We start from the raw sequence: 21905 nt of genomic DNA on the forward strand, positions 1-21905 counted from the left end.
GCAGGTTTTACATCCATTCCTTTCTGCCGGCGTCCTTCTCGCACAACAACACTCCACAGTGGCGTCGGAGCTTGTCCTGCAGGCTGTTTGGCCTTACTGCTCGTTGGTTCCTCGGCGTTTGTTGACTCAGCACCGCTGAGTGGTTCAGCGTCGGCGCGCTGCTGCTCCATCATAGTGATCCGGTTGTCCATCGATGTCGTTACAGCATGAAGATTTTCATAAGCAGTAGTTTGAGACTCCAGAGTGAGTTTCATGCAGAGCATGTCATTGTTTATTTGCTCCATCCGTGCCAGCAGCGCTGAGACATCAACATGGTTGAATGACACAGGAGGCAGTTCATCCAAATAGTGCGAGACAAATCTTGGAATATTGTCCCCACACTCGTTTAGCACTTTCAAACAAATCTTTACGTTGTTAATATCCTTTTGCGTGCCTTTGTGAGTGATGCAGCGTTGAGAGGTATTAGGGCAGACCTCGAACAAAACTTTCTTTGACGATTCAATTCGCTCAGAGCTGAAATTGTTTGTTACAAGTAAAACAATTTCATCATGACTCAGTGTTCTCATTTTCACGGCAATAAAGTTTAGGAGTTCGTCTTCCACAAATATCCTACCATCGCTGGTTTTAATGATCTCCGGTTTAATGCGGGAGAGACCTGAAAGACGTCTTTCCTCCTCTGCTGCCATCGATCTTCGATCCTACAGTTTGGTTTAGCCCAAAATTCAAATGACCTGACGGATGCTAACAACCTGACAGCTCAGCCAAAGGTCGGGGTTTCTTATGAGCGAGGCTTTCCTGACAATTCATGACGTGGTTTGAAAAACATGACATTTGGTTTTGAATGTAAACTAAAACAAAAGTCACATCCAGCTACATCCTCTCTGCATGGTTTTCCTTCAAAGCACCTCTGCAAACCACAGGCAGGCAGAGGCTGAAGCTCTGACTTCATGCTCAGCACTTATAGTCAGTCTAATGCTGCTAAATGGATTGAAATCTCCAAAAACTCATTTTTATTCAGTTTGACTGAAAATATGCTGCCAGAATAAACTGCTGCAGATCGAGGGAATTTAGACAAGATGTCAGGATGAAGCACGAGAAAAATGTTTTCAGTGACTTTAAAATATATTTAGACAAAACAAAAATACATAATGTGCTGAATGTTAAATACTAATAAATGATAATATCTAATTTTGTTGGATATTACATATAATATATATAAAATAGTGGCCGTTAAAAAAACAACAACAAAACAGCAACAAATTATAAACGTACAAAATAGGTAAAAGCAGCCAGCTTATGGGAGGGGGGGGAGTTAGTGTCATGGTACGGGCAGCTGAGCTCTGAGCATGGGGGGGCTTCCTGAGGACGTCCTAACAGAAGGGGGTAGCAGGTCTCCGGGCGGCCGGTGACGCGGCTGTGGACCAGGACGGCAGAGGAATGAGGACTGAAGGAAGGGAGAAGACGACGGCTGCTGCCGAGGTGGAGAACGACCGGGTGACGGTGAGGAACACGACACCCAGACTCTAAACCCGAGGGGAGGGGAAGGTGGAGGAGCTTTCACAGGGATTGGGGGGGAACCGAGGCGGTTGGTGAGGAAGTGGGAGGAAGAGAGGAATCAGGTTTGGTTTAGATGCAGAGCTGGGTGTCGTCGGCGTAACAGTGGAAGTGAATCTTGTGTTTATGGAGGTTTTGAGCGAGGGGGGGGGGGGGGGGGAGTATAGATTAACAGCCAGAGCCCTAGGACAGAGCTCTGGGGAACACCTGTGGAGCTGTGTGGGAAGTAAATGTTTTCAGCTGAATAAAGTGGGTGTGGCCTGAGTGGAGCAGCTGGGAGGGGGGGTTGTGACACCGATGGGGGACATTCCTGGAGGATGGCATGAGGGATGGTGTCATGGGGAGCCCCCAGCAGGAGGATGGAGAGTAGACTGGTGTCAGCAGAGAGGAGGAGGTGGTTGGAGGTTTTGACGGGGACGGAGGTCAGACTGGATGTGTGGTTGTGAGGAAGATGTGTAAATGTTTTTTGAATTCTTTCATTTTCCGTCTCAACACTGAACCTCAGAAAGGTCCATTGGGCTGAGGATCCTGCCTCCAGTGGGTTCATAGCATTAATGTGGAGCAACATTACAGCAAGTCAAAGCTAAAGCTAAAAAATGCTTGTAGATTGGTCAAAAGAATTAACGTCCACTGAATGTGTGACAGACAAAGCTACAGTCTATGGATTTCATGTATTACACCATATAAGGCTGAACCATAACTATACAGCGGGGAAAATAAGTATTGAACACGTCAACATTTCTCTAAAAAACACATTTCTAATCGAGCTATTGACATGAAATTTTCACCAGAGGTCGGCATCAACCCAAGTAATGCACACATAGAAAGAAATCCAAACATTTATGTCCATTAATGAAGTTATGTGTAATAAAGTGAAATGGCACAGGGAATAAGTATTGAACACATGAAGAAAAGGAGGAGTAAAAAGGTCTGGCAAGCCAAGAAAGCAGCTGGAGTTTGTCAGTATTCAGAAGGTTAACATGCCTCCTATTAGTGCAAAGTAATATCAGCTGGTATAGTCCTGATTGATGCCTTTTAAAAAGGTTTCTCACCAGCAAGGTGTTAGACAAGAAGCATTGCATGATGGGTAAAAGCAAAGAGCTGTCCAAAGACCTGCGCAACCTTATTGGTGCAAAACACACTGAAGGCATTGGTTACGGGCGCATTTCTAAACTTCTGAAAGTTCCAGTGAGTACCATTGGGGCCATCATCCGGAAGTGGAAAGAACACGGCATTACCATAAACCTGCCACGGTCAGACAGAGGAGTCAGAACAATCATCAGAAGGGTTCTCCAACAGCCCAGGACCACTCGTGGAGAGCTTCAGAAAGACCTGGAATCAGCAGGTACCGTTGTTTCAAAGAAAACAATAAGTAATGCACCCAACCGCCATGGTTCATGTGTGCATTACTTGGGTTGATGCCGACATCTGGTGAAAATTTCATGTCAATAGCTCGAGTAGAAATATGTTTTTTGAGAGTAATGTTGACGTGTTCAATACTTATTTTCCCCGCTGCAGATAATGTTGAATGGAAATACCCACTGAGCTTCTTTGGTCCACGGCTGCTGCTGGAGTTTGAACATTTGTGTTTTCAAGTAGGTAAAGAAAAATCCAGTGCTGACGCTAAAACCTCATCAGATGTCCTGCTGGTTCACAAACCCTGCAGGTTCTGACGTGTCCAGGAAGTAGTCACCTGCTAGAACCACAGAGGACATCGCACACGTGGAACCAGCCGTCTGATGAACGACGTCCCGCCCACATCCAGCTTCTGACGGATCTTTCTGCTGCCGCTGGACCTCCTGCAGACTTTGCATCTCTGAATCGCTTCTGTGTTCATAAACGGTGGCTTTGACCCTCATGCTAACAGGATCTCCATCCAGTTCCACAGTAAGGAGGAACGTTGGACACAAACAGGAAAGCAGTCCTTCCTGCTTTGGGTTGACATGGAAGCAGTTCTGGAATGTTTTAGGCGGGTTTTCCCACATTTCTGCATCAGCAGAACCCAGTGATGTGACGAGAGCAGACTGAAGCAACAGAATATGACTTTACATCTTTCATCTCACTGTTTGCAAAGACAAAACAAAAGACCCTCATGGGTCTTGAAGAAAGAGATGAAGCTCAGATCTCTGATCCAAAAAACACCAGAGAGGAAAAATAAGAAGGTCTGGGTTTTATTGTTGAAAGTAAACTACAGCAGATCTGGTTGGATTTCAAACAGTACAAAGCCTCCAGCTGCTTCTCACATGACTGGAAAGATGAGAGGGTGAGGAGCATCACTGCGACTTCTGCTTGTCCCACTGCTCTGGAGTCAGCGTCTTCTGCTCAAAGGCGTGAATTTCTTTCAGTTCCTCAGCGAGACACGAGTTCACCATCCTGCAGACACAGCCGAGGTCAGGAGGTTACAGCTGACGCACATTCACACCCCAAGTCAGGGGGGTCAAACTCACATACAAAGGCGTCTGATCCTAAGTGGGCTGGACCAGTAACATAAAAGCAAAAAAGTTTGGAAAAAACGCCTCAACCAACACAGCAGCCAAATCACTTATTATTGCACATTCATTCACAGAGGCCAATTCAGTTCCATGCATTTCACTTAAAAAAATTGGTTAATTCAATATTCACAGACTATTTTACATCTGAAGAAATCCTGATAATAAACTCAAGAGGGGCTACGGAAAAACATGAAACATCTGCATAGAATGTAAATGTGCAAATCAATGAAAAATTAAACTAAAATAAACATGCAAACATTTATGATCATAACTACAATTTGGAGTTAACCTCCTTTCTCTCCTGAAACTTCACCAGACCATCAATATCAGGATTCAGATCCTGTGCAGAAACACATTTACTGTCATTCAAGTGAGCAAAACACAATCAAATGTCCAAGAGTATTTTCCTGGTTTCTGTCTGAATTTTGTGGCAACACCTGCCTTCTTCCTGACCTTTGATGGACGCCATCAGTGACCAGACTGACGTCACGTGACCAGCTCACTCCAACACAGTATGTCATCAGCTGTTGTGTCCATCAACTCTGCTGTGACGGTCTCTTCAACTCCTCTAATAAATATGCACAGTTGTGCAATATCTGTATCTGTGTTTCATCAACAGTAACCAAAAATGCAATCAATAACTGGATTCCTTCATTTGGTACCCAAGTCTCCTCAGAGATGTTGTATCTGCAATCGTAATCCTTGACTAATGCAGAAGTCTTGTGCTCCAAAAAGCAGTCGACCTTTGCTAGCATGATTACGTGATTAGATTACATGTAGCCTGAGGCATTTATCAATAAGTTCACTATACGAAAATGGTTTGGATGTTTGCTCCAACTTGTTTGCAAAAAGGTAGCTAGGTGTCACTGCTCCATCACTGACATCACGGCTTTGGTAAATGTAGGTTATTTTGTCAGTCCAGCTAATAGTTGATAAATCTTGTTTTTTCTTAAATGGTGAAACTTTTCTTTATGGTGAGTCTCATAGTGGTGCTGAATGTTATATTCTCTGAGCACTGAGACCTGTTGATGACATACCAAACATGCATTCAGCTCTGTGAACAAATACAACTATTTCCATTTTTCCTGGAAAGCTCAGCGCTCCACTTCAACCTTTTTTCTTTGTGACAACATTTTGGTCATTATTGGGTCACTACTGATCACTCTTATAGCAACATAGCAGCGATAAGGTTTGCGTGGAACCAAACTACATCTTATTCAGACACAGAGCTGTTAGGTTTCACTTTTGCCAGGTGCAAAGACATGCTGTTTCACCTGTTTTGCTTTTACTTTACTCCCCCTAGTGGCGGAATTGCGCATTTGAGTTATTTAAAAAAAAATCATAACTCGCCACAGGAATGGACTAGAAACGTGCTTTCTTTAAACATCTTTATAATTTTTACTCTTCATGACTGGGCCGGACTGAACCATCTGGCGGGCCGGATACGGCCCGCGGGCCTTATGTTTGACACCCCTGGACTAAGTCCTCTGAATCCTGTGAAAGTAAAGCTTTCTCTTTTCAAAAAGTGAAACTCCATGTGATATGGAGCCAAGGAACTGAAGCACTGCATGCTTTTGTTTCTTGCAGTTTTGGGGATTTAGTTTACAGAAAGTCAACGTTGAGAAAAAGTTTGTGGTTGGAAACTCTTGGAGTCACGTCTGTAGCAGCTAAGGATCTCCAGAAACCTGCAAAGGTTTCCTGAGCCGGTAAACGTTCTCAGAAAAACAAAAGCCTTCAGCAGGACGTGTGGAAGGACGACGGTTCAGTAACAACAAGGAGAACGTTGTGAGGAGAACCGCCTTCCAGGATGTAGAGGAGCATCGGAGGAGAGGAGGAGTCAGAGACCATCAGGAGCCTGAAGGAGATGCTGATTACTAAAGGCTAAAGTGATGAAGATGCTGAGAGGAGCGGCAGAGCCAGGGCGGAGCAGGCTCTGTAGCTGTTACCATGACAACACCTCACACTGTGTTTCTATGAATACAACGCAAAAAGAAACTAGAAGGAGCCGTATTTCCAGAAGTAAATGCAGGCTGAATGCTGTACTGCTGAATGAAAATAAAAACTTAAAGGTAAGAATTGGTAAATAAATAAAGAAATGATCAAAGTTGAATGACAAAAAAGATATGCAGCATCATCAGAAATGAAGGAGTTTCCTTTACATAGCAGACAATAGAAATTTAAAATGTGATTTAAAAGGAAACGTGCTGAACTGTTGGTAATGAATCAATCCTGATGATCCTATTTTGACTCCCTGACTTCAGTCAGAGTGTAACGATTCTACACAACAGTTGACTTTCAGTTTTACACTGATGGATGAAAGGATTGATCTTTTCATGACTTTTTTAAGATCATACATGTAGATGGGAACACAGACAGGCACACTGCATTTGAACGTCATCACAGTTATTATTTGTACAGCATGTAGTTCAGATGAATCAGATTCTAAGTCAGAGAATTCCTTTAGGGGGCGCCACAACACATCGCTGCTCTCCTCTGCATCCCTCAGGTCCTCCCCCCCCCCCCCCCTCCCCCAGCCTCCTCTTTATTCTTCCTCTTTTCCAGCAGCTCCAGCCTCAGCATCCTTTCCCCACAGTTCCTCCTCTCCACGTGTCCAAACACATACATGTCACCACATCCATGCTGTCCTCCTCCCCCTCCCCTGCTCCTCACTGACCTCCCAGCGACCTCTGACCTCTTTCAGATTCAAACCTTATAAACTTTCTCCAAAAGCTTCTGTCTTTCCTCCAAGCAGAACTCTGTAAAGTTGGTCAGTCATATGGGATTCATGGTCTGCTGCTCGTGTTGTAGAGGTTTCTGCTGCTGAACGCTGTCATGATGCTTCTGGGTCCCACCTGTGTCTCTGCAGCAGCGCTTTGCCCTCAAACTGCGGCGACACCACCAGGACTTTGAAGCTGGCGGCACATCTGTTGGGCGAGGTGTCCTCCACGTCCTGCAAAAACCAGCACGTCATTATGCATCGACGCGCTGCAGTCATGATGGATGCTGCAGTGCTGTTGCTGGGTTTCAGGGTGATGGACAGCCTGTTGAAACACCATCATCATCATCATCTCATTTCCACCACGGTGTTGCTGCAGTGACACACTATGCGCCCATGCTGTGGGCCGTTTTTGTTCTCCTAACAGTTGTTTGTCTATTTTCATTTACTGACTTTGTCCTGCAGGTTGCAGCTGTTCTGTTTTCATGTTTCACTGTCAAACCTGAAGGTCTCTTTTGCTCTTTAAATGTCTTTTTGCTGCTGCAGACAGAAGAATTTCCCCATCGTGGGACGGATCAAGTCTTTTCTTATCAGGCATCTGCAGCTTCACAACACAACTGCAGTTTCCATCCGTTTCGACTACAGTTGTGTTCTTGTTTAATGTTGCAGAGACACTTGAGGATTCATCTCAGAGCTATGGAGTTAATTCAGTCTCAATAATCAGAAATGCACACAACCGGTTTTACAAATGCACACGCTCCGATTCACAAATGTCATTTTATGCAAACGTGAAAAATAAATTCGGAAATACACACCCTGTGTTTCACAAACACACAGATTGTGTTTCACACATGCACACTAAATGTTTTACAAATGCACAATAAGTGTTTCTCACAAATGTGCACACTGTTTTTCACAAAAACATTTTAGAAATTCACAATAAATGTATCAGAAATGCACAGTAAGTGCTTCACAAACGTGATTTTTAGGTACACATGTGATGTGAACTCACAGATCATTCGAATTGCAGACTGTGCATTCAAAATCCCGTTCTCGTTTGTGAATCTCCCCGTGTGTGTGAGAGATTTTTCTACGGTGAATATTGAGACTCATCTGACGGAGCGGGTCGACTAATCTCACCATTGGCTAGTGAATCTGTCAATCAAACTCATCGGCAAAGCAGGCGGGTTCGCTTTTAACCAATCGAATGGCCCCTTACACTCCTCACTTTCAAAGTGACGAGGGAGGGAGCTGTTCAGCACAGCAGTTGAAAGGACGCGGGCGGCAAACATGGCGGAGAGGTCTTCTGAACGGGATCAGTCTCAGCCCGTAAGTAATGCATTTATTTGATCATTCCCTCGTTGTACGTCCTGTAATGTTATTGAATACTAAGTTGAAGCGTTCTCCTTAGCCAAGTGACATGTGTGAATGCTTTATGAACACTGCAGCCGAGTCGTTTGCAGAGTACCCCCACCGCAAATTAGCTTAGCTTTGTTTTGCTTAGCCTGTGCAAGTTGTGTCTGCCTGTGAGTGTGAGTGAAGTTCAAGCCGGTGTCGGTTCAAGCTAGCGTCTATAGCCAATGATCTGTAGGTTCTTAACATGATTCAGATAGAACTAAGGGGAAAAGCATGCCGGATTTACAGCAGCAAAGAAAGTTTAATAAAAAGTATTGATTTGGAGACGGCGATTTGTTTAAACACTGATGCTATGCTATGCTAACTAGCTAGTTGTTCCGTGTGCTGCCTTATGTAAACGCGATCCGGGTTAAAGTTAGACACAGCATTTTCACAACCCAGACTTTAAGACGGGGTGGACTGTGCAACAAAGTTAATTCATATGACATTCATGAAAACGGCATTTTTTAAATATAACAGACGTGAATCCACTGTTGAATGAAAGAAGCCTCATTAAGTTTCTAACGTTAGAACCCGTATTCATTGTGATGACCAGCCCTGTGAGATTGTGTCAGAGTGACAGACACTAAAATCCCCGTATCTTTACTTCCAATGACGTAATGACAAGAATCCCAAACATTATGTTTTTAGGCTGTTTTGTTGTCGATAAGTAGTCACAGAAAGGGTGGATGGGAGAAATCAGCTGTCAACAGTGATTTGAGTAGAAGTTACTGTAAGTATTACACACAGGCTTCCTGTGATCAGTGTCTTGTCTCTGATTTTTTTTAAAGGTGTTCTTTACTACAAGCTCAAGTTATCATAGCAAGAGTGTTTTAAAAAAATTCCCCTTTCATATATTTGAAAATTATGTAATTTAAGATCAGACAGCTAAATGATTTAATCCATGTTTGTTGTGTTTTTATTTATTCTCTAGGAATTACTGAATGTGACAGCGTGACAATCTTTTGTTCCTCGTGCCATCAGGCAATACAACTCTCTGGCAGGGCATCTTACAAGTAATTTCTTTTAATTTTACCCACTGATTTTCCAATTATTTACCTTTTTTTATCAGTCTTTTTATTTTGTGATATTTCTATTTGTAATGCATGTGTGTTTATGTGTTTTTTTAAGATGGCCATTTTAAAAAAATTTCCTCAGGGATTATTAAATACCCTTCTATTCTATTCTATTTCATATTTTATCATCCTATTGTATTACTGTTTTACCTGTCAATTGGGAATTTAGCATTTTTGCCCCTGTAAATATCTGACAGTTGAAAGTATTTGTACTTGTATTCCATGTATCCTGTACCTGAAGATAGCTGACAACAACTGTGCAGACACCCACTTGGCCTTCTTCAGTGACGCTGTGAACGTTTATGGCTTTCCTCTGAGGTATTCATGTCATTCATAAAGAAATCTTTTATTCACATATCAGGCAGTATAAGTACTTGGTTATTTGTACAAAAATAAAATTACTTTTTTTAGACTCCTCTCCATAAACAAAGGCAACTCTAAAACTTTCCCCTCATGAATAACATTTTACCCCCCCTTAACAGTCTCTCTCACCTCATTTTTTTCCCCAGTGATACATGTAACCCACTCCTGCAATTTTTTTAACCTAGAAATTCTACTTATTGGCATCATACATAAGAACATTACATTTTAAACTGATGTGTACCGTATTGGCGATGTATTTGTAATTATGTGTTTGAGACATGATTTTCATGTTATTGTCAGGGTGAGAGGAGATCACGGAGGAGAAAATGTGGGCATAGCCGAGTTAATGCTCACAGTACGTACAACTGACACAAACGGCTTCATTGTGGGAAAAGTGTACACACAATCAACGGTGAGTTTAACCTAGTTTTAGAAGCTTTAATATATACACAGGGCTCCAGACTGCGTCCATTTGGTCGCATTTTGCGACCAAAATTTGAGAGTGTGCGACTGAATTTTACACCCAGTCGCACATGTGCTACCAGTAAATTTGCCTCCTCCACCCTCCGTATTTTTTATACATTAAACATGAAAGGAGCACGTCAATGATCGATGAAATGAGAGATGAAATCATCAATGAGACGCGAGCGCTCACGCACGCAGGCAGACACACACACTCGCGCGAATACTCATGAGACTGGAGCACACGCGAGCACACACTCGCGTTTCATTGAGTGATGCCTGAGGCGGCCAATGCGTGTGAGAAGACTAGGGAAAGCCACTGTAAGTGGCTAAAATATGTGGAGGGGCGGGGCCTAGAGATAATCGAGCGCGCGTAAACATCCGTGGGAAGGAAACGGAGACAAATATCATCACAACCTGATATGTGCGTCTGAGCTATGAGCAAGCGAACTATTGATTCGTTCTTCCGAACTGCAGCTAGTGTACCAGTGACAGAGTGTACAGCAGGGGTCTCAAACTCGCATGAAATCGAAGCTGCAGCGAGACTGAAAGAGACCAGGAATTAGGAGTTGTCCTTAACATTCAATTTCGTTTTAATATGCCTCTCCCCCTAAGTATGAGCTGTGATATTACATCTTTTATAATTATTTTAATGTTTTGTAATGGATGTAGCCTTTTTTTAATCAGTTGGTATTTTAAATTATTTTAATTGATCAGTGAACTACAAAAAACCCATCAGGACGCATGTCCCATAATGCATTGTTTTGTAGTCTGTAGGGCAGCTTTTAGTCAGTTCAATACTAAATTTCCAGCTGCGTTCGCTCTGATTGGTGTCTTGCTCTCACCCCTTTCTCGTGATATTTTTGTTTTGATTGACAGGTGATGTTGGAGCAAAAACAAAAATATACGTCACACACCAGGTGATCTGTGCAGTGTTGCGTCCATCTGGGTGATCTCAAACACGCTTATTGTGCATCTTGGCTGAACCTATTTGGTGTCACCAACATGAATTTCCATCCTCTAATATTTACATACATTTAAGTCTTGTTTGAAACTGTGAAATTACGAAAGGTTACTACGGTAATCACTTGTTACTAAAAACTTTTTTTTTATTCTAAAAGTATGGTATTTTTTTAACTATTTTTACTTAGTTGTACTGTGGTGACAGCGATGATGCTGTCAGTTTACCTTCATGTTGCATCTTCAAAAGTGCAGAATAAAATATGACACTGAATTAGAAACAGCACATTGTAATTTCTGCATCTATTGTTAAAGTATTTATTTGTAATACAGTGGAAATTAGTAGATTTGGTTAGAATGTTGATTTACGGTATGCGCCCCTAAATTTTCTGGTTGTGCCCCTAAAATTTTCAGTTAGGGGCCACTATGCTCCTAGTGAAAAAAGTTAGTCTGGAGCCCTGATACATAAAAGTGAATGATGTATTAAAAATAAATCTGACAATATAATATTTTTTTTTGCTTTTTTCCAAATACAGGATTGAGCTCCTCTGGTGTGATGTCTTCGTGAGTGTTACTGGTTTATATTACAACATCCTGCACTCTCCTGAGGACCAAGACTTGCTCAATATCAGTCACATCACGTATTCTGCTGCCATTACATTTTTCTACCACGCATTCAGGCCAGTTTGGATGTCTTTAGTGACGCGTGGGACAGCCATCCAATCAGGACGGAGCAAAGCATGACACCAAATCAGCTGTGGCAGTTGGGCTTGACCCAGAACCCTGTTTCTGATCCCTGGGTAAATGCTTTATTTAATCTCACTGTACTGGACAACTGATTTGTGTGCAGTTTGACTAAAGTGGAAAGTATCAAGAAGAGTATCATGAAATCATAATGACTACAGTGAATTTTCATCGAAAATGAATGAAAAGGATTATTGTTGTGTGGTGCAAACAATTTCCCTAAATTGTTTGTTTGTAGGAAGAATAGCACATCTGCAAGTTCAAAATGCATCACAATGCATGGTATTATGAGCCATCATATGTACTAATCTCACTACTTTGTTAAGGTTCACTTATTTGCAAATTATAAACAGTTATGGAGATATGAGGTCTGCCTGCAAGCAACAATATAAGTTATTATTAGTCGGTCACTGTTCCTACATAATCTAAAACACAAAAAAAACAGTGCTGTTCATAAACAGTATCTTTTTTCTTTTTTTTTGTCAGGGTATGCTGGTTCCAGAGATTGAATGGGAGGAGAGTGGATCCATGACTGAACCTCATCCTGGGATCAATGTCCCGGTATGGGACAGTCCCCTTTTGGGTCCACAAATGTTGGAACTGCAAGACGACATCAACCCATTGTGTAATTCAGACCGTTTGGGAGTGGACCTACATCTTTACTGTCCCGTTTGTTTAGAACTTAATTTAGGCGACATAATTACATACAGAAGAAGAGAGACTGAGGGGAGTAAGACAGAGTTCAAATCAATACTGCTGTATTGTTCAAGGGACTTCATTGTATGTAAGGAAGTTATGAAAATTAGTTCCAGTTTAAATAAAATTCAAATCAGTAGAGATCCCACATTTGCTTAAATTTTGATGTTTTAATCTGTCCATGTTTTCACTGAATTTTACTCTGCAATAAAGGGTGAATGTTTGCACTTTGTTGTTCTATGACCATCTTTTGTTGTGTAGTATTTAACCAGCTATAAAACCCAGAGAGATGAGGATCTTTTTTGCAAGGGTGACCTGGCCAAGAGGTGTATATGTATATGGTTACAATATAAAATCAATGACATTTGAGTTATTAAAAAAATAAAATTAAGGTCAAGCAAAGTGACTTCGGGCTGAGCAGGGGATGTGTGTTGGGTATCTGTGATTGACAGTGAGATGAACTTGAGGTAATGTAGTCCCACTGCGTGGTACGGAGCAAAGTGATGCCAGTTTCTCCACAAAACCTTCTGTGGAAGTTGCAGATTTTTCTCCTCCACCTTCATATGATCAAAACCGTGTCTGAGTGTTGAAATGACGCTAGCATGAAAGCTAAGAGAATAACGTACAAACAATTCCGAGTGAAACACTCATTTTAAATCTCATGACCAGTACAGAGTTCGATGGATTCAATGTCAACTGCATTCAACCAATGTTGCCTTGCTACCAGGTCCACTGAAAAGTTGCACAAGCCAGTAAATTTTGACAACCGAAGGCAAATAAACCGACAAGCCATGCTAAGGCTAACACGCTAACGACCGACTGGTACAGAATCAAATATGGGCGGGGCTTTTGCCACCTGCAGAAAGCGTAGAGAAAGTGTAAGGGGCCATTCGATTGGTTAAAAGCGAACCCGCCTGCTTTGCCGATGAGTTTGATTGACAGATTCACTAGCCAATGGTGAGATTAGTCGACCCGCTCCGTCAGATGAGTCTCAATATTCACCGTAGAAAAATCTCTCACACACACGGGGAGATTCACAAACGAGAACGGGATTTTGAATGCACAGTCTGCAGTTCGAATGATCTGTGAGTTCACATCACATGTGTACCTAAAAATCACGTTTGTGAAGCACCTACTGTGTATTTCTGATACATTTATTGTGAATTTCTAAAATGTTTTTGTGAAAAACAGTGTGCACATTTGTGAGAAACACTTATTGTGCATTTGTAAAACATTTAGTGTGCATTTGTGAAACACAATCTGTGTGTTTGTGAAACACAGGGTGTGTATTTCCGAATTTATTTTTCACGTTTGCATAAAATGACATTTGTGAATCGGAGCGTGTGCATTTGTAAAACCGGTTGTGTGCATTTCTGATTATTGAGACTGAATTAACTCCATACAGAGCTGCTCTCATGCTGCCTTCTGAATGAAATCCTCAATTTATCACAGTAAGAAAAACTAATAAATGGAACATTTATGGAGACTTTATGAATCCACGTGTTTCTGATGATGCTCCAGTGATTCCTCCTCCTTTAGAGGACTGCCGCTCTTGTTTGAACAAACGTTCCCTAAATCGTGAGCTGAGGAATCTAAAGGCACCGATGATCCTGGTGTTGGGCAACAGGCAGCTTCACCTGGCAGTCAGAGCCCACACCACCCCGCCCACACTCCGCGCCCCCCAGCCCCACTATTTGAGAAGCACTGCGCTAAACGGACACACTTTTCTCCTCTGGGTGGTCCAACCCCGACCTTCATCTCTGACCTTTAACCCCCATAGTCTGATGTTTTCCATCCAACGTCTCTTCAGCATTCTAGGAACCGGAGCGGCTCTGATGCTCTGGTCTTTGGACCTCCCTCCCGCTGTCACAGCGTCAGATCGACTCCTTTGAGCGTTTTAGATCCCAGGTCAAGACGATTTGATTCAGGAGGCGTTTATTAGGTTTTAACTTTAGTTTAGACTTTGATTGTGTTTTACTACCTCTGTGTTTTGGTTTCTAAAGCACTTTGTTTCTGTGAAAACTTCCATAGGTGGACAAACTGAGGAGCAGCTTTAGCAGTAGACCCCCCCCCCCCCCCTGCTGTGCTAAGGAACGGTACAGGAAGTCATTCCTGCCATTCCTGCCATCAGACTCTACAAGTCATCTGGTAGCCATGTGTGTACATGTACATACGAGTTTTTCTTCCCTGTATATTTATGTATTTGTTTTATGGAGCTGCTACTACAACTGACTTTCCCTACAGGGATTCATCAAGTTGATCTTAATCTAAATTCCCCTTCCTTCAGATACTAAAATGAAAGATGCGTGTCTCCAGACCTAAACCCTCCTGTGCATCTACGGACCGTTGGAGGTAGAGAAGCCAAAGGTCTGAAGCAGGGGTCCCCAAATCCAGGCCTGGAGGGTCTGTGTCCTTCATGCTTTCCAACCATCCTGCCATTGAAGCTCCTTATTGGCTGAACACACCTGAGCCAGGTCATCAGCAGCAGATGAGGCAGCTTTTCTGGAAAACCAGCTGGCCCTCGAGGCCTGGATTTGGGGGCCCCTGAAGCATCCACTCTGGGGGTGCAAAGGAGGACTTGAACCTGTGAAGCTCAGGCGAGCTCCACGGCCAAGACAGTTCAGGCGGAGCTGGAGAAGAGAGCTGTCTGTATTCTGGCCATGATGGTCAGTGAGCAGGGCCCTCTTAGTTCCCAGCAGCAGTTTAGCATCCATGGCTGTTTGGAGGATGACTGCAGCTGTGAGCCACCAGTGACCACATTCATTCAAGTGTGGGACCTCCACTCACACAAACCGGTAAAAAGCGTTCAAATTACCACATGCGCTGCCGAAAGCTCCTTAATAAGTTTGTTCTTGATGTGGTCCGCTGTTATCGCCATGTCTGCGTGACAAAACAAAAGATACACGTTAAACAATAATCACTAAAACCAAGTCTGAGAAGCAGACAAGCAGGATGATATCAGCATTATTACAGCATTCGTCACTCTCTACGTCCCCGAAAACAGATCACAGATCATCTTTCCGCTCATTATTTACCGAAAACGATGTTTTTTCCAGCTGAGACCGCTGGACTCCACTCACTCTCGCCTGGATGCAGCGCTGTCTCGTGTGTCAAACGTCACTGTGAAACTATCCAATTCCATTGCGGCAGCGTGAGCTTCAGCCAATAAGAGCCCGGCTCGCGAAACGACAACAGGAAACTGGTTTTAAAATTTAGAAAAATTGGTCAAGTGCCTGCAGACTGCCTGACTAAAAGATTTCCACAAAGATCGTCCGATAAATAGGAAAGTCGTCTTATTCCTTATTATCAAAACTGAAATACTATTAAAACCATTGTACATGACATATTTTTACGATTATTAGACTAGGACATAAGGAGTTATTGTTTTGAATCAGGCAAATTTGAGGCCAACTAACCAAGAAAAGCCGTTTCTTCTCTCAATGTTGAAGTTTGTTTCTGAAGGGTCATGTAGTAAAGAAGCATTAATGGAGATGTTAACTGTAGGAGGTACTCCAAGAATACATTTAATACATTTCACCGCATTTTCTGTCACTACGAGGGACTAGCTGCTTACTTAGTTGTTATCTGATGACACGGATGGCTCTTCCAAAATAAAGCATCCCGTCAATCTGGGATTTACCGATCATCCAGTCAAATATATTCTTCAAAATGGTCGTGGAGGTGGAGAGTTTCTTTGGTGTGTACATGCTGTACTGCAGGAATCCACGATTTAAAGGCCGCATCTACATCGGCTTCACCGTGAACCCGGAACGGCGGATCGGGCAGCACAACGCCGGGCGACACCGCGGTGGGGCCAAGAGGACCAGCGGGAGGGGGCCATGGTACCTTCTGTCTAAAAGTGGTCCGCGCTGTTTTCCCAGCATGCTTTAACCCACAGCAGCCTTAACCCTCTGTGTGTCCACCAACGCAGGGAGATGGTCCTCATCATCCACGGCTTTCCCTCCGACATCGCCGCTCTCAGGGTGAGTGGCAGCTGCCAATCAGGACCCGTCGGTTGTTTTGTGAAACTTCCTAAAAACAAAAAAAAAAGAAACTTTTGACTAAAAAGAAGAATCACATCCAAGACAAGAGTATACATCTGATAAAAACCAACAAATACTATAGTCAAAGTATACAGAAAAGATTAATACATCCGTTAAAAAGCACATCATAAACTGATTAATGATGGGGGGGGGGGGCAGCTTCTCCAGTGTTTCCAGGGTTTAGATTGGGGGGGGGGGCAGCTTCTCCAGTATTTCCAGGGTTTAGATTGGGGGGGGGGGCAGCTTCTCCAGTGTTTCCAGGGTTTAGATTGAAAGCAAATGAAACTAAACTTGATGTAGAATTCAGCCTCCAGATGAACTTTAATGTATTTATAGAAGAAAAGGCAGCATTGAATGTTATATTACTGAATGAAAATGAAACCTAAAGGCTAAGAATTGGTCAAAAGAAAGAAAGAAACGATCCAATAAATAAACCATAAATAAAGTGAAAACAGCACAATAACAGAAAAGATATGTTTGTGAAAAATGACACATTTTCAAGGATAATGGATTTGAAGGAGCAAAAGTCATAGCTGGAAAAAGCTGAAAGAGCTGAACATTTGAATAGTTGGATGGTTGAAATAGATGAAAAACTGTAGAAGGAGGTAAGCAGCAAAACATGGAGGAAGATACTAGAATAAAGAAAGAGAAACAGGAAAAGACTGGTTAAAGGATTTATAGCATTCAAGCAATAATTAGTTCAATAAAGTTCATATTTCATCTGTATTATTAACGGACTTCTTAGGTTCTTTTATCAGACAAGAAGCTAAGAAGTCAGTTCAACCAATAATATTCCCCCCAACATGGTGAAGGCGATGTTTCTCCAGCCAGTTTGGTAGACCAGTCCAAAGTGTTTGGGTTCATGAAATGGGGTCCAAAGTAACCGGTTTCCGGATAAACAGCTGGTGCTGATATCTTTTTGAAATCTGTGAGAGGTAAAGCATTTAGTGGGAGAATATTTCTAGAAGAAGGGTTTTAAAGAAGGAAACCTCTCTCATCTTGTAGAAACATTTCTAAGTTAACGTCCACATTGTTTTGTAGCGTTTCAAAGCACATGTAGATAAAAACGTCTTGGAGCATTGGAGTTCCTCTGCAGTTCAGTCAGCCTCTGCTGGTTCTGTAACGTCTGTTGTTGACGTCATGACACTCAACAGTTCCCCGTCTGTCACGTCTACAGTCCAACTGCAGCTTTTTGTTCTGATGATGAGAACAAAAGCCACATTGGTGACGTTGAAGTCTGGGTCAGGTTTGACCTCAAACCAAAACGGATGACCTTGTGTGAGTTTGATGTGGAGGTCCTGATGGACGGCTTTGTGTCTGACAGTTCGAGTGGGCGTGGCAGCATCCCCACTCCTCCCGGCGCTTGCCTCACGTCGCTCGGCGCTCCAGGAAAGAGTCCAGCTTGCAGTTCCACTGGCGCGTGGTCTCCAACATGCTGCGCGTGGCGCCGTGGAACCGGCTCCCGCTGACGGCGCGCTGGCTGAAGCAGGAGTACAGGATGGACTTTGGACCGGCTCTGCAGCCCCCGCTGCACGTCCCCATAGCTTTTGGAAGCGTACGGGCCAAGAAGACGCTGCAGCCGCAGACCAGAGCCGAGGAGGAGGAGGAGGAGACCACCGACTGCTTCGTCTGCAGACGACCAGTGAAGGTGTGGAAACACACTTTGAAATGGTTCTTTGGAGCCATGATTGGACCGTCAGAGAACCTTCATCACGTCTTCTGTTGGTCATGGTGTTCATTTTCATGGGAACACGCCAATCCTCTTCTATGACGGCTATTTTCAAAGTGGTCCCAGTGGTCTTTGAATGATGATTATTCTACGTCTGTGGGTTTCTAGACGTAGCATAGGCACCTTTTGTCTGCTCCTGATTCACTATTTGAATAAAGAAATACTCAGAAATGCAATTTTAGGATAAATGCTACAAGAACACCGTTTTCATTGGAGTGGGTCGTTAAATTATGCAGTTTCACCACAAAGATTGTATGTTTTCCAGTTATAAAATGTTTTTTCCTTCTTGTTTAGCCCTGTAGTTTCTTGGTTTGGGTTCAGCTCTGACTAGATAAAGAAGGAAGTGTGAGGCGGGCTCTGATTGGTCAACCTCTGCTGCTCCTCCTTATCAGGTATCGGAGAAGGTGAGCTGTCTCCATGCGTCCTGCGGGATGAGCAGCCATTTGATTTGCCTCGGCAGACGGTTCTTGCAGTCGGAGCCGTCCCAGCTTCTGCCCGTGGAGGGGGAGTGTCCTTCCTGCCGGCGCTCGCTGCTGTGGGGCAGCCTCATTCGCCATCAGCTCGGTTGCCTGGGAGACCTGGAGGAGGTCACAGAACCCTCTTCCCAGGTGAGTCAGCAACACGGCTGGATGCCCCTGTGGACGACGTCTTAACGCAAACGTGTGCCCTGATCTCCAGGACCACTGGGCGGACGAGCTGCAGATGTGAAGAGAGGATCGTGGTGGACGCCGCACCGTTTCTTTCTGTTGGACTGTTGAGAAACGACCGTAAAAATCAATGAGTGTCCTTTTTTAATGATGACATTTTAAATGTTTTTTTGCAGAGGAAGATCTTTCATGAGTTATGGTCTGACCAATAAATTATTTATTTGCCCTCATTTAGATCTGCCAGACTGAAAAAGAAGAAAAATAAAAGTCAGGGCAGCCACAGAGCAGAGGCTCTACCTCTGACCGCTGGTTCAATTCCCGCCCTGCCTATGTGTCCTTGGGCAAGACACTGAACCCCACATTGCTCCTGGTGGTTAGAAGTTGGTGCCATTGTTTGGCGTCATGCGTTAACACCGAGCATGTGACGCACGTTCAACAACACGCATTTGGACCATGGTGTTCACACTGGACAAGCAGGGAGGGGCTTCTTCTCCTTTTCTACTGTTTCCTAGCGCACCACCTACAGTTGGAAGAGTCTTGGTGTGAATCTGCTGAATTCACTGCTCTTTACAGACAGATGAAAGACTTTCTGTCACAGAATTCCCTCCAGGTACAAACGTCATGTCGCTACCACATCCCAGTCCCTGGCAGGTTAAAGTTCAACCTGCAGAGGTATGCGTGAATGCAGAGGTGGCCGTCGGGGCCTTCTCCAAAAAGTATCTGAATCATGTGTTGATTATATATTGTCCATGCATAGTCATGAAATCATCTGTCTATTCTCTTTTATTGTGTTTATGATGGTTCTGCTGCTTCCAGAAAGACGTATTTTCAAATTGAAGCATTGAACCAATCACTTTCAGCTGTCCTCTGTTGCTAGGCAGGGTTAGGGTATTCACCATAAGCTGTGAAGGCTTCCTAATGCAAAGTCAGTGTCTGCCATTCATTTCCTCCAACCAATCAGATTGTGAGTTGGTGTCAGCAGGGCCTTCTAGCAGGCTTAAGGCCTGTACACACTGGGACGAATATCCGCCAGCCGTTTTTCGCCACGTTTTTTGTGTTCACACCCAGGCGATTTACGCTGACGATGAGCCGAGCGAACATGCAATTTTATTCCCTGACATTAGATGGCGCTTTATGTAAAACAGAAATACCCCTGTACGCAAGGTGGCGCAGCGCAACGTTACGCTTCTTAAAGTCGCTTTTCACTCTTTCACACTTTCAAGAGAGCAAGTATTTACGCGCTTGTCAGAATCAAACAAAGAAAACATGAATATTTCAATCACCAGTAGCTCCAGCTCCAGCGATGAAGAAATTATTGTTCTGTTGAATGATGACAGACGCCGGAAAAGACGTTGATTTTGGGTACATCCCATAGTTACGAGAAGAGAAGAACATGGGGAGTTTTATCGACTGGTACAAGAGCTGAAAATGTATCATGAGCGTTTTCGGGGATATTTTAGAATGTCCGTCATTATTTCTTTGCATCAGTGTAGACGCTACTTGGCGTCTATCTTCTTCGCTGGTATGTGTGTTCAGCAAGACAGTTTTGTGTTTGAGCGCCCACAAGTTGTGTTTTACTGTAACGTCAGAAGCTCCAGACACGTGTGCAAAAGCGCCATTCTCATTGGTTGTATAGTTTTTGACGCGGCGCGTCAAACCAAAAAAACTAACCCGAGGCGTTTTTAAAAAAATGACGCTTTGACGCGTGGCGTTTTTTCGCGTCGGTGTGCACACTCACATTGGTGCCCTTTGTTTAGTCACGAGGCGTTAAACGTCGGCGAATATCGCGCGCGAAATTTGTCCCGGTGTGAACAAGCCTTTAGGCAGCGTCACAGTATTCAGAGCTTCTGATTGGACAGAAGTTTCAGGAAGTCACATGCAGCCAGACTTTTGGATGTGTCTCAGTTCAAACAGACTGACTGTGATGCATCCATGGAGGATCCAGCAGGAACGTCTCCCACTGATGACTTCCTGAGGGAATCATGAAGCAGACGCACAGATCTGTGTGTTTGGACTGACCGTCCCCGTGTCCACTGCGTCTGTCCAGCGGACATTTTGGCTCTAAAGCGGATTCAAACCTACAGAAACACAACTGGACGGACTCTCAGCACTGATGATGGAATAGAAAAGACTTCTGGATGGAACTGAAGATCATCATCTGGACGATAATGGACTGTTGGAGGGAAGAGAGGAGGACGGATGAAGTCTGCTAATAATCTGAGTTTCTGATGAGTGAAATGATGAACATCATAATAAATAATAGTCCAAATGTCTGTGGTTGTTGTCTGTTTATTGCTGTAGCTGCATCATGAGGTTTGTTTACTGTTTGGTTTATTCCGTTTATTTAGAGGCTTTTATTGTGGCAGCAGGAATTTTCCACGCGAGGACCCACTGGTTTTTGGGGGTTTTTTGGGAGGGGCTGGAGCTCAGACAGCAGGTTTCAGAAATGCATGAATGCTGATTATCTGGTGGACTCATAAACGTCTTCTGTTCTAGATGATCTGGACACCGATGCCCCCTGTTGGGGCAAATATAGTGAAATAGGCAGAAGGCACCATGGAGAACTAAGGATTTAGTTACGGCACAGAAAAGGACTCCTGAAGGGCTGATCAGAAATAGAAACTTCTGGTTCTTTTGTTTGTTCTATGGGACAGGGCACTAGTAAAAGGGAGGGGGCTTTTCTGAAATCATTGCACATTCTAACAATAGATCAAGTGTCTTATTAGGTTCAATAAATAGGGTAAACCCCCCCCAGCTCCGTATGTCATCACTTGGAGCCGACAAACCTCCCACCTATCGGTGCAGAAGGTCCATGTCCTCCTCCATAAAGTCCTCTGTGGATTTCTACACTCTGTTTGTAGAATTCCCTCCCAGCAGTCGGGAACAAAGTCCTGACATCAGCCGTCAGCAAGAGGAGCGTCAGTCTTTCTCATGACGTCAGATGGCTCCCACCCCACAGGAAGTTCTTATCATTCTTCTCATTCAGTGATTTTAGTCATAATTGATCATTTTGACTGTTTTGTGTTTC

At 43.6% G+C, this 21905-nt stretch overlaps 2 protein-coding genes and 1 long non-coding RNA gene across 6 annotated transcripts; 2 read left to right on the forward strand and 1 right to left on the reverse strand.

Moving 5' to 3' along the window:
- Positions 1–2757: 2757 nt before the first annotated feature.
- LOC144987270 (uncharacterized) lies at positions 2758–3841 on the forward strand. The gene is made up of 2 exons (XR_013651149.1): positions 2758–2899; positions 3073–3841. It is a non-coding gene; the product is annotated as an uncharacterized LOC144987270 (long non-coding RNA).
- On the reverse strand, positions 3710–16446 carry zgc:112271 (bolA-like protein 2). 4 transcript variants are annotated; one of them, XM_023966194.2, is made up of 4 exons: positions 16305–16446; positions 15274–15338; positions 6899–6996; positions 3710–3927 (listed from the first exon to the last, which is right to left on the reverse strand). In XM_023966194.2, the coding sequence occupies exons 2-4, from the start codon at positions 15334–15336 to the stop codon at positions 3828–3830; spliced, it is 261 nt and encodes an 86-aa protein (XP_023821962.1). In that variant the 5' UTR covers positions 15337–15338; positions 16305–16446; the 3' UTR covers positions 3710–3827. The 4 variants fall into 4 exon arrangements, with proteins under 4 accessions (XP_023821962.1, XP_023821961.1, XP_023821960.1 ...); XM_023966193.2 differs by lacking the exon at positions 16305–16446 and adding an exon at positions 16033–16174; XM_023966192.2 differs by lacking the exon at positions 16305–16446 and adding an exon at positions 15494–15651.
- On the forward strand, positions 16128–21150 carry slx1b (SLX1 homolog B, structure-specific endonuclease subunit). The gene is made up of 5 exons (XM_004080078.5): positions 16128–16300; positions 16390–16441; positions 17826–18149; positions 18623–18838; positions 18909–21150. Exons 1-5 carry the CDS (start codon positions 16128–16130, stop codon positions 18936–18938), a joined length of 795 nt encoding a protein of 264 aa, XP_004080126.1. The 3' UTR covers positions 18939–21150.
- Positions 21151–21905: the final 755 nt, after the last annotated feature.

This window comes from Oryzias latipes, chromosome 18 (assembly GCF_053564925.1).
Source record: "Oryzias latipes strain Hd-rR chromosome 18, Olatipes_Hd-rR_3.1".
Classification (NCBI taxonomy): Eukaryota; Metazoa; Chordata; class Actinopteri; order Beloniformes; family Adrianichthyidae; genus Oryzias; species Oryzias latipes.